This window comes from Labeo rohita, chromosome 7 (assembly GCF_022985175.1).
Source record: "Labeo rohita strain BAU-BD-2019 chromosome 7, IGBB_LRoh.1.0, whole genome shotgun sequence".
Lineage (NCBI taxonomy): Eukaryota > Metazoa > Chordata > Actinopteri > Cypriniformes > Cyprinidae > Labeo > Labeo rohita.
The window spans coordinates 57,992,898-58,008,589 of record NC_066875.1 but is presented as its reverse complement, the minus strand read 5'-3'; the positions used below and the strand labels follow the sequence as shown (position 1 = coordinate 58,008,589).

Genomic DNA, 15,692 nt, shown 5'->3' with positions numbered 1-15,692 from the left:
ATATAAGCACCACAGATTACCATTTACAGTCATTGTGTATAAAAGCAGCAAATGTTCTGCAAAACTTTGTTTGTGTTCCACAGGTTTGAAATGATATTGGGGTGATGCCTTTATAATTTGCTGTTGTAAAAAAAACAGATCAGAATATCATTTAATATATCAAGTCTAAATGCCACTGATAAAGTTCAAACTTGGAGCATGATGTTGTGGGTGATGAAGAGGAAGTATCGCCTGCATCAGGGGATTTACACACTTAAAGGAGAAGTCCACTTCCAAAACAATGATTCACATATAACGTACTCACCCCCTTGTCATCCACGATGTTCATGTCTGTCTTTCTTCAACATTTCAGGATTTTTCTCCATATAATGGACTGATACGGTGCCCCGATTTTGAACCTCCAAAATGCAGTTTAAATGCAGCTTCAAACGATCCCAAATGCGGTTGTAAACGATCCCAGCTGAGAAAGAAGGGTCTTGCGAAACGATTGGTTATTTTCATTAAAATAATACAATTTATATACTTTTTTAATGCCAAACGCTCGTCTTGTTTTATATGGGCCAAATTACTCAAAATTAAATAATTAAATAAATGTTGAAATATATAAATAAATTATTAAATGCACAATTTAATTATTAAAAGCATAAATGTATATTTATTTATTTAAATATATTTTTATTTAATTATTTATTTTAATATTTAAATATTTATTTATTAATTTAATTATTTATTTATTTAAATATTTATATATGTATTTATTTGCTTAAATATTTATTTATTTATTTCCGCATTTATTTCTGCATTTATTTATTGCCTCCACATTTCATTTTGAGGTTTGCGGTTGTCGGCACGTCACTCAACAATAGTGGGCGTCACTTTTCCAGCTCGATTACTTTGGTCCTTCTAGTTCAGCTATAGCTCATGATGCGAAAAACATGAAAAAGGCGCCTGAACTAGAAAGACCAAAGTAATTAAGCTGGAAAGGTGACACCCACTATTGTTGAGTGACGTGCCGACAAACACAAACCTCAAAATGAAATATGGAGGCAATAAATAAATGCAGAAATAAATAAATAAATAATGAAACAATTAAATAAATAAATATGTAAATAAATAAATGCATAACTATATATATTTTTTTAAATAAATAAATATTTAAATAAATAAATATTTATACATTTATTTGTGCTTTCAATAATTAAATGATGCATTTAACGATGTATTTATATATTTCACCATTTATTTAATTATTTAATTTTGAGTAATTTGGCCGTCCATAGTTTTACTCTGCCTGGACAGTTTTTTTCTGGGTTTAATACAGGTAGGGTATGTTGAAAAACTCCCATCTCATGTTCTCCCTCAACTTCAAAATCATCCTATATCGCTGTTTTACCTTTTTTGTTAAGGGTGTTTGATCTTCTTTGCATGTTCACGTTGCAAAGACTGGGTCGGTACTTCTGCAGCGATGTAGGATGATTTTGAAATGATTTTTGAAGTTGAGGGAGAAAATACGATTGGAGTTTTTTGACATACCCTAACTGTCTTGAGCCAGAATACACAGAGCAAGACAAGATGAGCATTTGAGATGAAAAAGTATTTCAATTGTATTTTTTTTGATGAAATTATGCATTTAACAATTTATTTATATATTTCAACATTTATTTAATTATTTAATTTTGAGTAATTTGGCCCTCCATATAAAACAAGGCAAGCGTTTGGCAATTAAAAAGTAAATAAATTGTATTATTGTAATGAAAATAACCAATCGTTTCTCTAGACCCTTCTTTCTCGGCTGGGATCGTTTACAACCGCATTTGTGATCGTTTGAAGCCACATTTAAACTACATTTTGGAAGTTCAATATCGGAGTACCACATCAGTCCATTATATGGAGAAAAACGCAGCAATGTTTTCCTCAAAAAACATAATTTCTTTCTGACTGAAGAAAGAAAGACATGAACATCTTGGATGACAAGGGGATGAGTACATTATATGTGAATCTTTATTTTGGAAGTGGACTTCTCCTTTAAGATAGATATATATGCTAGAGTTACGACTGATGTAGTAAAGCTGTAGGGGACATCACATATAATGAAACAGTCTTTTTATTTGTTTCCCAAAAAGAGTTTGTTTAAAACCACGTGAGCTTATTTTAAAAAAACGTCTGCTTTTGTACTTTCCACCACTCGTGAAATGTCCGCTATCACAAGATAGGCAGTGGGAGGAAATATGCTTCTCGACTCACTTCCCATTTTAAGCGTTTGTTGAGTGACTCTGTAGGAGTCGTTGGCTGTGTTGTCTGATAAAGTTTAGGGGCAGCGTAAATAAAGGCCAACAGCTTCAAGGACCTCATTGATTTATGCCGACAAGTCAACGAGCAATGAGTCTATGTCGAATTGTGCTGCTGTCTATTGTGTGTATCCATCACGGTGAGTTTACCAGAATTCACTTATATTATGTGTAGTTTGTTGTGTTATTGTTATACAGTTTGGTCTTTTAGGTGAGATTATTGAAGAATTTTTGAGAAGGAAAGAACATGTCTTAGTAAGAAACCAAAAAAAAAAGTGAATCTAAATTCTTCTTCACTGGAAACAGGGTGCTTCCTTTTTCTTCGCATGTTAGTGTGTTCGTGCAAATCAACAGACATCTTTATTTTTGCAGTGTGCGGCACTGACATATATATTACTGGATACCGCGGTGACTCAGTCATCTTAACATCTGGAGCAGACAGATCATGGAATCTCACCAGAGTTCAGTGGTCTATTTATAAGAACACAACATACATTGCAAGTCTTAAGGACGGCGAAGTGACTATATACAAGTTTTGGAGACATCAGGGTCGACTTGATCTTAACAAAGAAACGGGAGATTTGACAATAAAAAATCTGACAATGGATGACACCATGATGTACATCATGGCTTTGGTCACCTCAAGTGGAATACGGACACAAGTTAAAGTTCATCTGTCAGTTCAAGGTAAGCCGTCTTCAGTATAGTGAACAATCTACTAAAGCTTTACCAGACTGAGTAACCAATATAACGTCTTGCAGAACGTCTCCAGATACAAGTCACCCAGAAGCTTCATTCCCTTAATGACAACAAGTGCCATGTTGTCCTTGAGTGCGCTACACATGTCCAGAATGTGAACTTTTCCTGGATGCCTGATGGCGAGTTCAACGGATCATATATTTCAGGAATCACAAAATCTGTCAACTCTTCGTCGGTTCTTTACGCATCATTTAGTGTCAACAGAATTGTGACGTTCAACTGCACTGGTTCCAGTGGTCAACAGACAGTGACTAATCAAGTGACAGTAGGATGTTCAGGTGAGTCTCACCAACAGATTTTTGCTTCTTCTTGTTGTACACTAGGTATTAAAGGGGTCATCAGATGGCCGTTTTCCACAAGTTGATAGAATTCTTTAGGGTGTCTATAAGTCATGCTTTTGTTAAAATTTCTCAATGGTAGTGTAAAAAAACACCCTTTTAACCTTGTCAAAATCAGCTCTTCTCGCCCCACCCCTCTTGTGTCTTTATGGAGTGACGAGCAGTTTACTTTAGCCGTATTTAGCCATGAAACTTGCTAACTAGCACTTTATCAGAAAAGGTGAATGATTTGTGCGAACATAGACGCATTTATGTAGATCAGGAGGTGCATTCCCTTTACAAACAAATGTAATCCACTGCATCTTCAGCGGCTCAGATGTGGGGAGTGACGACCCCTAGTTTCATTAGTACATTTAATAACCGAACACCTCAGTCGCTTAAGTCGCTTCTTGTCTACGTACCTGTTCCAGCATTAAAACAATGGCTGTTACAGCTCGTTAGGGCAGGGCTAAGGTAAGACGGCTGTGTCAATCAACAATTATGGGAGTGGCCTCTGTCCGTGTGATGTCACACAGACAAGATGCTGAGAATGGCTTGATTTGAAAAAGGGGAAATTATTTTTACAGGGTAAATAAAAAACACTGGGTGGATTTTGTTATTATATGGTAGATGTGTACACACACTGCCAACACACATTAATGTTCAAACAACAACTTTGCATCCAATGACCCCTTTAACGCTTTGTTTTTGAGCTTTAACACATTTCCAAACGTAAGCCGAACTTCAGTCATCCAACCCTCCAAACTCACATTCGGCTACCTCCATTTTAAAATCCATTTCAAAATCCAATCATCAACTAATCTATACAACCCACTCTACATTCTTTCATTTTGATAATCTGTGAAGCCCAAAGTATATTTTAGTTTGCTTACGCTAGCACATGTACATAATGCAGATGTCTATAAGATGTATTTTTTAGTGTTGCAACATGTCTCTAAGATGTTTCCTATAAGATGTCAAACAGACATGTAGAAAATGTCTTTAGGATGTTTATAATTTAGAATGTATGTAAAACTGACATCTTAAAGTTGTTTATCAGATGCTTTGCAGACATCTTGCAGATGGCCATACCGGGGCATTTTGGATGAACTTTTTTTTATAGTGGAAGGAAGCAGAGACATGTGAAACATCTTTTTTTTTTTCCAGTCAGAAGCTGCCTCGGAAATCACATACTACTTTATAGGGCTGCTGTTTCACAGTCGATAACATTCCCTCGCTGATGAGATGTGGGAGGGAGAAACCTAGAAACCTATAACAACTTACACATATTAGTCAGAGCTTTTGAAATGAAACTCTGTAGTGTGCATGTGTAGAGCACCCACATTCGCACACGCTTAAATTAAAAGAAAACTTTAAAGGTCACCTATTATGTCCCTCTTTACAAGATGTAATATTGGTCTTGGGTGTCTTCAGAAGGTGTCTGAAGTTTCAGCTTAAAATAGCCCACAGATCAATTATTAGAACATCTAGAAAATGTCAGTTTTGGGGAGTCTAAAAAGACCTGTTTTAAATGCAAATGAGCTGCATATTCCCACCCCCACATCTACAGCAATAAGCAGTCGGTAGAAGCAACAAGCCTGAGAGTGAGTGAAGCAGTGTTTAGCTGTACATATGGGAAGACAAACACCTGAAAGTGGGACGAAACAGCGCAATGTTACAGAGCTCATGATAGCGCAAGGGGTGTGTTTGCTAGCGCCACCCGATGGACAGTACGGTACAAACAAATCATAAATGTGCCGCTGATCTGTTGAAATACTTTGATAACATACGCACACAAATGGTTAAAACGTTAGCTAAACATTATAACAACATGACATTCTCAAAGCGGTCTGAAATGAAATGAGTTGCGCAGACATAAATAGGTAGATTTTGTAGGTAGATTTTGAGGCGCAGTACCTTCAAAAAGGTGGGGCTGTGGGACCATTGGCACGAGCAGGAACGCTGAGCAAAGGTGCAGGAGAATTAAAGCGAAAGTGATGATAACGAGTGAGTAAATGAAAGGCGACACAAACAGAAGACTGTTCTAATGTAACATGATCTTACCCAAGCATTCCTATATGTGAATATTTTCATAACAACATGAGCCACTTAAAATGAAGTAGGTTATTGACATAACTGATATTTAAAATGGTAAACAAGCACTGCTTTGTTTACGTTTTGTATGTCGTATGTCTATGTATATCTAGTATATCCTTGCTTCGGTTTTTCAGCGTTAACCGAAGGTCGCGTTAACCGAAAATGTATTTTTTATTATTTATTTATTTTTTTTTTTTATCAGTGATTGAAAAAAAAAGGCCGTCCATCACTTTGACAGATTAAACTGAGGGTGATCTATTATAACTTTTAATTGTAATTTCCACCCCTGTCCAATTGCACTCCAGTGTAACAGCAGAGCACCGGATCCAGAACAAAAATGAAACTGTCATGAATGTATCACGATTTTCCTATGCGTTTGATTACACACAGGTGAGTGCCTAGAAGCTACAACATTCTATCAGGCCACATTAAAGAGCACCAAAGCGCTATTTATTGCTTGAATTTCCTGTTTCATATCAAAAGTAACACAAAGCTTAGCTTATTGCGATTTATTGGATGGGAGGCGCACTATGCACTGTTAATTCATAAACCTAAAACAGCATGGACCAAAAGATCGATTGGGATTTATGAATCAGTACTGGTTCATAAAAATGAGAATATAGTAAATCGTTGTCACTGAGGGGTGTGGTGTTGAAAATGAGAAGTTATGCAGTCTCATCTGTTCATTTGTTGTCTACAACCAGACACAACCCGCTAAGGGCGAAAACTATGGCAGTGCAGGGCTGTCAGTCAGCAGCTGTGGGTGGGGCCTAAACAATGTGATGTCACATTGCTTAGAGAAACAAAACGGCATGCCTAATGAGACTGATTTAGTTTGATGGGGATTAAAAAATACGGAGTGGGTGGATTTTTATCATTGTAGGGTGCTTGTGTGCCAACACATTTATGATCAAACACCATGTAAAAGTTAATTTTGCAGTGACTTTTTCCTTGTTTGGCTACGGCAGTTAACACTATACTTCCGCTGCTGTTCTGTTAGCAGTTGTTTCTAAAAGTCACTGTAGCCTACTTTGAACGGCTATGAGTTTGGCTGTATGCATCAAAAGGTGAATATAATGAATGCAAAAGTGCTAAAACCTGCAGTGATCATATGAAAAGAATCTTTACTGACAGCAGAGTGAACAAAGGCGGTTGTTTGATTCTTTTCTTTTTTTTTTTTTTAGAGGAGAAGCAGAAATGTGATGTCTGCACCGTCTGCAGTTCGTGCAGTTCATGCGTTTCCTCTGTGATGTGGACTTTTGTGTTAACAGCAGCGTTTGTTTGGTTTTTAGCATATGTAATAACAAGAAATCAAGGTAACAAACAAGTATTGTAATCACCTTTACAATACAAGTTTTACATGACTCATATGGTCTTTATAAACTCTGATTGATGTTTTTCAGAAAAAATTATTGCTGCCTGCTCTGAAGTCAACCAGCGTATACGGTAACATCACACCACAGACATCAAAAATGTAATAGACTCAGTTTACTGCAGTACTAATCCTTAATATTTTTGTTGTTGTTTTTTTGAAGCACCACCAGTTTTCGTACCAACTCCCGAGGTGTTCAGGGGAAACAAGAAAACGCGTAAGACAACAAAAACTTCTTTTGCATGAGGTTCATCTGAACACTGATCAGCGGGTGTGTGTTGCATTATGAAAGGGAACATGTGCCATTATGTTTTCAGTTTTTTTAAGTTCATTAAGCAAATAATGTATGGAGGATGTGACTCTTGGTTTGACCTCATTGCATCCGGTGTATATAATGTGTCATCTGTCACCTGTGTGAATGATGATTTCTGGTACTTACGACAAGCTTTTCAAAGATGCAAAAAATGAATGTTGTCTTCAAAATACATTTGGCTCGAAGATCTGAAGCCTTGTGCTTCTTCAGTTTGAAGGGATATGACACTTATGGCCATCTCAACACATCATGGCAGCTTTTGTTTTTTAATTTAATAAACTGTCTGGTTTCTTGTTCAAAAATGTGAGTGAAAAAAAGGTGTGCTCACATTTAGTGATATATTCAATGCTAGTGGACTGCGCATTTCAGGATATTCAAGAAGACTACTCCTTACCTCCTTTGTTATGTATTTGAAGCTGTCAGCATAATTTGAGCTTTAACTAATGCCCAAGTAGTTACTTTGTGTAATTTGGCCTAATGGTTTGCAGTAAAAACCCACTGAGGGATTCTTATTTGAAGTCATGAATAAACAACAATGAGCAAAGGTAAACAAAGGCCTGCCTGATCAACAGTACCAATGCATGATCAATCTGTTATTTGTCTAGTATGCCAATCACCCACCAAAACTTCATGCCTTCTGCAAAATATGTTTTATTTAGTTAAAATTTAACGTGGTCGCATTTGTGCGAGTGCATGGTTTGTTCTGCTCCAAAGCATTTGCTCTACAGGGTTGCCAACCCAATTCTAATTTTCGCCCAATTGCTCCTGCAGAAGAATCCCAAAACTAGCCCAATCGTGTTTCGAGGGGGCTCCCCTATTAAAAATGGCATTCTGGGGGATAAAATACACGTTTTTAAATTCGTACTTCAGAGGTTAAATATGACATTATTGGGGTCGTTTCAACCAGTGAATATCAAAAATAAACATGCAAGCACTGTCACCGACAGCCATATTAGTTTCATTTATAGTTTCATTTTGTTTTCATTTTGAAAAGCTTGTTATTTACCTCACGTTACGTTATGGAGGCATTCTTTTAATTTATTATTATTTTTTTTATTTGATTCTTCAGTGTTTGCTAAACGTTCTGTAATTTAGTTGGTATTTAGGCTAAGCATGTGGTGTATGCCAAGCCTCATCTTATTCGTTTTTGTTAATAATGCTTTATTGTTGTTGTGCTTTTAATAAAGAATAGGCTACCAATAAATCCACATTTTATTTTAGTCTTAAAAAGTGAAAGGTGTATAAATGTAAGCAAAACAGACAATAATCTGACTTGTAAAATGTGACAAGATCGCAAATTCGAAAGTGAAAGTGAAAGTGAAAGTGAAAGTGAAACTGACTTAAGCCCAACTTACAGCAAAAGAGGAACTCCCATTAACAAAATTTAAACCAAAAATAATACTAGGCCTACTGATGAAAAAGAATGCATGGGTTGAGGGTTAACCTTTTTCATTACCATATACAACTATAAATTATGATAAAGGTTTGTAGTCAAAAAAAAAAAAAAAAAAAAAAAAAAAAAAAAGACAACCACTTTTTGTGCTCCTGCAGCCAACTGAGAAAGCTGCAAATGAGTGACCTGTGGAAAGAATGAGTCTAGAGCCCTGGTCAGCTTGCGTCTGTCCTGAACCAGTTCTGAAGCAGTCGCTATTTTCTAGCTCAGTGTTAAAGTGGAACTGGAAATCTCCTTGATCTATAAGCAACTACTTGAATGTTCATATAGGTCCTTGAAGATATTAGCTGTATAGAGAACTCTATAGTCTATATTAGACTACAGTTTGGTTAAATCTGCCTTACCTCCAAAAACCCCTCGCATTCTCTTATTTATTTCAAAACTGTACACAAAATATATTGTACCCCATATAAACGATACTTGATGAAACTCTAGTTTCATCTCTAGTTGCTGTCTGTGTAATAATACTTCTAAAGGTACATTTTTGTATATATTTTGAGATTGTTTAGTGACATCCATTTCTGGAAATATGTAGTTCAAGTGCTAAAATATATTACAGAGTTGCAGTTTGATCTTGATCCTTGTCTTATATTGTTTAATGATGATCCTTCTTTTAAGTTTACAATTAGTTTGATAATGTCTGGCTTCACTGCTGCTAAACAATGGTTTACACCCAACATGGATCTTAGAAGATTCTGGCTGCTTTCATTTCATTATATTGGTTGTTTAAAATGCAGCAAATTACATCAGTGATCTCTTAGGGTCTTATGTACCAGCTAGATCACTTAGATCAGGAAATCAGTCGTTGCTGATCGTTCCTCAATCAAATAAGAAGTCAAAAGGTGACCGTGCCTTTTCAGTAGTAGGTCCATAGTTATGGAACGGTCTCCCCCTGTATATTCGGCAGGCTCCATTGATAGAGGTTTTTAGGTCCCAGTTAAAGACACATTTTTTTTAGTCTGGCCTTTGAAATAAAGAAAGCTTGATTTTGAGAACCTGTACAAATTTTGTTATCTGTATGTAAGTTTTGTGTGTCTAGTTTTTATTTCATTTTAATTTATAGATACAACGTTGCATTTAAATATATAAAAAATTAAATGCAGTTCACATGAATTAATGGGGCTAAGATACAAAGGTTTTTTTAGTATTATTTACTTAATAATTTTAAGGCAACAGGTTACTTAATTATTCTTTTTTTTTATGTTAAGTCAGTATCACTTTTTACAGTGTGTGGTAACTTGTTGCCATGGCTTATTTGTACATCCCTTTTAAGTTACCCTTAAGTATTAATCACTGTACATGTGTTTTTTGTGTATCTTTTTTTTCTTTCTTTTTTTTTTTTTTTTTTTTTGGTATTTACGCTGTCATTAAATGTCTGTAATGTTATTTTTTCAAATAAAGAAAAAAACAATCACAATAGTAATAAAAAAACGTAAATTTTTTTTTTTCAACGTAATTTCTGCTTATGATGAATTTCAGAAGTACGTATGTGTCTTTTGTCAGTGCTGACAAGTCTGTTTTGAGGTCATTGTGAGTGCTGTTTTTGTCTCGTCAAAGGGAAGTGGTCAACTTTACTCAGAAATGGACATATGACCTGTATTTCAGCAGATCTGGATATGAGTAAATACTTAAGAAACTGGTTCCATTAATGCATATTCCACGAAATTTTCACACTTCTCCAAACTGTGACTTTATTTCAGGATTATTTCAAAAGTTTTATTCACTTTATAAATATTTATGTACATTGTAAATATTACATACTTTTTTGACTCATGGTTGTTTTGCAGAAAGAACATAAATGAAAATTAAATCAATATATTTACATCAACAAAATACAAGGGAATTTCAGAGTCACTTATTCTAAAAGTGATGCAACAGTTTCTGTAAATGCTTGTACAGAAAACACATAAGTTATTATTAACAGAAATGCATGTAGACCTTCTGTACAATGTAACAAAGTACCATTAATTTGACAAACAGGATATCTAATTTATGCCAAACAAAACTCCAAACAGTGAATCTCAATAAGATTTTGACTGAAACATCTCAAAAAAAAAATCTCCCTTGTGACTTGCAAGGGTTAAATAAAGTACTGGTTGGCTGTGTGTGTGTGTGTAGCAATAGCAATATAGCAATATAGTCATAGCATATAAATATGCACTGGTAAATTACCTGTAAATTACCTCTTAGAGATCATGTGTGAACTGGACCTTTCCAAAAGCATCAGTAGCCTAAATTAATTCTGACAAATTACTGGTATGAGAAATTGTAATTTTAGTTGTAATGTGTTCTGTGTAAACGCAGAATGAAGATTACTGGAATGAGCAAGGAAAAGGTGCTGACAAATAAAGTCTGCTTTGGGCCAGTCATAGCTTTCTTATGGAAATGACGTGATGACTCTGAGCTGTTTACAAAGACCTGTTTTCTTTTTTAATTAGTTTCTCATTGTAAATATGCATTAGATGGACTTCTTTGACCATTGTGAAACTAAACCACTTTTTCCTTTTTTTTTTTTTTTTTTTTTTGTTCATCAGGGCTGTGACTCTCATGCAGGCAAATGAAGACAATGGCACAGCTTTTACATGTCATTTCCGATGACTGACATCACAGAATTTACCGTCATTGTACCGCCATCATACTACCTGTGTGAACAACATATTTGTATTTTGAAGTCATACGGGTAATTTTATGGCAATTTACCAGGATTGCTGTGTGAAAGGGGCTAACTTCATTTTTATTTTATATAACAGCATTCAAAACAAGACAAACTGTAAAAGAGATTATATTAAACTCTATAATACAATAAAAGCCAAAGAAAACAAATAAGTTTTCACAATGGTGCAACAACAGAAAAGGCCCGATCTTCTTTCAGTTTTAGTCTTGCACTAGGAAAGGTCAACATCCTGAACTGTAGATCTGAGAGATCTCAGTGGGTTATATACAGACAAAAGGCTCAACAAATAAATGGGTGCCAGTTATTTTAAGGATTTAAAAACAAATGTAGGTAGTTTATTCTGATGGGAGGTGGTGGGGTTTAACTGATTGACCATTTCTTAAAAGGTTTCAAAGAAAAAAGGCCTCAAATCGAAATTAAACACTGAAGCTAGACGGATCAAACAAAGAAGGCTGAGTATTATGGGATTAGTTCTCTGCCACAATTCTGAGCATGAAAGATCATATTTTAAGTGTACAAAAGTGCATTTTGCTTTTGTTTTGTGGAGGAAATGTCCATCTTGCAAAGAAGAAAGTATTTTGAGCGCATGAAAATACATTTTTGGATGTGTGCAGACCTTCTCTTTTGCACATGCAATATTTCACTAGCTTGCTCCCTTGATGCCCACCCTCAGTGCTCTCTAAATGCCAACAGCTCGCTTGCTCAACACAATGTCATAGTTCCAGCCAATCAGAGATGAGGCTGCTAAATTCTGATTGGCTGCCTTGATAACCAATCACAACAGTGCATGCATAATTATTATGCAAGTTGATATTCTAATTTTTTTTTTCCAGCTGTCGGCATTTAGAGAGCACTGAAGTTGGGCATCAAGGAAGCAAGCTAGTAAAACTTTTTTACGCAGAAAAAAAAAGAAAAGGTCTGCATACATCCAAAAACTTATTTTAAATGCAAAATTGATTTTTGTGCACTCAAAATACTTTCTTCTTTGCGAGACGGACATTTTCTCCACAAAACTCAGTTGCCGCATGTGCAAAATGCACTTTTGCGCACTCAAAATATGATTTTTCATCCTCAGAATTGTGGCAGAGATCTAACCCCATAGAGTATGAAATCTAAAATTTGCAATCGTGTTTGTAAAGAAATTTAGAATACTATCACAAAGTGCTTGTGGCAAATTTGGGAGAACAACTGAAAAAGGATTTATAACAGTTAATTGTACAAAAAAAAAAAAAAAAAGTTCTTGGTCTATGACAATTTTTTTAATAATCTTAGAAAAATATTTAGTCCTAGCAGCTTTTACTGGTTTTTGAAATGTTGACATATATAATTTTAATTTTTTTATTTTTTTTTTATTTTGTTTTGTTTTTTTTTTACTGTAGCTTTTTATTTTTAGTTTTGTTTTATACCTAAAACTTCTTTAAAGGACACTACTTGTAAAGTCCTAAAATTTGATTTGACACTTTGACCTGACACATTTTTTGTTACATACCTTACTATCAAAGTTATCTGACATTATCAAGATGAATTTGGTCTGACACAGTTTAACTCTTGTCATATTTTATTACCATTTTCTAAACTATAGCGAATAAACTGTGATAATGTGAGAAATGTTGAAGGTGTCTGCATAAATTTTGGTTTGATAGTAGCTCCAAAAATCTTTATAACCTGTAAGTTTATAAAAAGTTAATCCAATCCACTTATTCTCTCAGATGTGACTGTTCTAGTGATGGACCAAACACAAAGATGTCTGACATTCGCTGGTCAAAAACATTTCAACTCCATTTTAACTTGACTTTAATAAAATATTAATAATATAATGACAAATGCAAAGTCTAACATACAGCTACAGTATCAACTTTGATATCACAGTGTTTTTTTTTTTTTTTTATTTTTTTTTTTAAAATCTATTTCCTAAAAAGTATTGGTTTTGTACATACAATCATGATTTGTACATTCCACTGCATGATACATTTTTAAAAAGCAGAAAAATACAGCATCATGACACACAGTCTCACTATTAGCTATTACTTTTAACTATTACAGTCTTTTAAAAGACAAAAACATGAACTGTATAACTATTGGCTTTACATCATCAGGTCAACTGTCACTTTTTTTGGCACAAGGCTCACTTGGTACAACCCTTGTTTTGAAATATCAAGCCCATATCCAAACCTGATCCTGGAGGGCCACTATCCAGCAGAGTTTAGCTTTAACCCAAATTAAACACACCTGAACCAGTTAATTTAAGAGTTCCTCAGATTCACTAGAAACTTCCATGCCAGTGTGTTGGAGCAGGTTGATAAAATCTGCAGGGCAGTAGCCCTCCAGGAGCAACTTTGAAAACCCCTGCCGTAGTGAATATCACCCTGAACCATAGTGACACTGACTAAAGTAAATATCAAAGATAACAACATCCAAAGTGCACATGTAAAGTCATATGGCAAGTTCAGCTAAGGCCCGATTTCACCCGTCAAAGCGACGGCAGTAGTGATGGAAAGTTCGGATCATTTTACCGACTCTGACCTTTTTGAGTCTCGTTCAGCAAAATGAACGAATCTTTTTTCGAGTCATTTGATTCAGTTCGTTCATTTTAGCAAAATATAATTAAAAATTACGTGTTACTTCCCTACCACATCTACTGCTTACATAATGGTTGATTACACTACAAACAAGGCAAAACTATAATGCTATAAGAATCAGAAAAGATTAATTTATTGTTTACCTGGACTTTAGTCTATGATTAGCTCACCTCACCTCTTATCTGACAAGTTTTTGGGTTTGAGTCGTTTGTTCATCACGTGACAGCCCCATAAGTTTAACTAATGCAGTCTGAGCTGGAAAGAGAATTGATTTGTTCATCTCTCGAGTCTTCGGGTTCGAGTCGTTCATTCATCACGTGACAGCCCCATAAGATGAACGAACGACTCGAAAAACCCGAAGGCTCGAAACAAGTGAACTAATTCCAGTACAGAACATGATTCGCGAATGAACAAATCACTCCCCGAGACGACTCGTTCTTCCCAAGTCACATTAAAGATTCATTCAAAATTAACAAATCATTCAGAATGACCCATCACTAGACAGCAGCTTTTATACAGATAACTGAGCATTTGCATTGGGCACAGACTACAACACCTGATGGGACAACTAGTTGTCCATTTTAGTATTCTGTTTTTCACACAGCAGATTCACCTAAAGTACGGTTGTGAGTTTTGAAAATGAATTTCATGTGGGAACCCCCTAAAGCAGGCACTGTTTTACCCTACAGAACCGATTTGTTGACGTTGGACATGATGTCGGACAGACGTTGCATTTTGAGTAGAGAATGAAAATGGTTTGATGTGAAAACCTGGCACTGCGGACATATCAGCATCTCTGGTTACACAACCTAAAAACCCAAAACACACGTCAGCTGACACCTGACAGACAACTAGTTGTCTATTACAGTTCTGTTCACACAGCAGATTCGTCAAAAGTATGGTTGTGAGTTTTGAAAATGAATGTGTGTCATTCAGTTCGGAGTTGACAGGTCTGAGAAACAAATCAGCCCAACTGCTATTCAAAACTAGGCCAAAACTAGGCCTATTGTCCCTCCCCCCTGCCCTGGCCTCAATACTGCTGTGGTTACAAAAAAAGGATGTCACTCTCATAAATAAATGTGTGTGTGCAACTTAGACACAGGACTAACATCTTTATTTTGCCGTTGAGTAAACGTGGTCTCTTTCTAATCGGAAAGTGGATGTGAATGGCCTCTCAAGTTGTATTTACTACAGGAAAACAGGGAGATAATTTTGATACATTAGTTTCCAAGGTGGGCGGACCATAAACTTGGAAGGGACAGCGATTGCTGCTATTCTTTATTTGCTTTTTATTTCCACAACAACCACATCACCTTGTCTTGTCTCTAAAGTGCATATTGATAGGCTATAAACAATCATTTGAAGCATATTGACCAAAAAGAATCAGACTCATTTTTATCTTTGGTGAATTTTTTTTTTTATATTGTCATTTAGACTGTCAGCCAAAGGGATGCTACATTATTTCCAATATTCAGAAATTTCAATAGCATGTGAAAAGCATAAGCACCAGTGTTGGGGACAATGCATTACAAATAAGGCAAGTAACATAATCAGATTATTTTTTCAAGTAGCTAAGTAACGCATTGCTTTTTAATTTACAAGAAAATTTACTTTGAGTTACTTTTTCAAATTAGTAATGGCAAATACTTTTTATTCGCATTTATTAATTGTCCCCATGTTGATGGAAATTAGGAGTAAGGTAACTTTAGTGTAACTTTAGTTCTAGAATAAATGTAAACATGCATTAATTCATCTCACTCGCAAAAAAAACAGATTCAGGTTTCTTCAAAATTAATAAAAACAGTTAAAAAACTTAGAATTTGACACAATCTGTAATAAT

At 35.3% G+C, this 15,692-nt stretch overlaps 1 protein-coding gene across 1 annotated transcript; it reads left to right on the top strand.

Moving 5' to 3' along the window:
- Positions 1 to 2,180: 2,180 nt before the first annotated feature.
- On the top strand, positions 2,181 to 8,676 carry si:cabz01074946.1 (T-lymphocyte surface antigen Ly-9). The gene is made up of 6 exons (XM_051115674.1): positions 2,181 to 2,428; positions 2,661 to 2,975; positions 3,050 to 3,325; positions 6,646 to 6,777; positions 6,865 to 6,907; positions 6,997 to 8,676. Exons 1-6 carry the CDS (start codon positions 2,359 to 2,361, stop codon positions 7,052 to 7,054), a joined length of 894 nt encoding a protein of 297 aa, XP_050971631.1. The 5' UTR covers positions 2,181 to 2,358; the 3' UTR covers positions 7,055 to 8,676.
- The last annotated feature ends 7,016 nt before the right edge of the window (positions 8,677 to 15,692 follow it).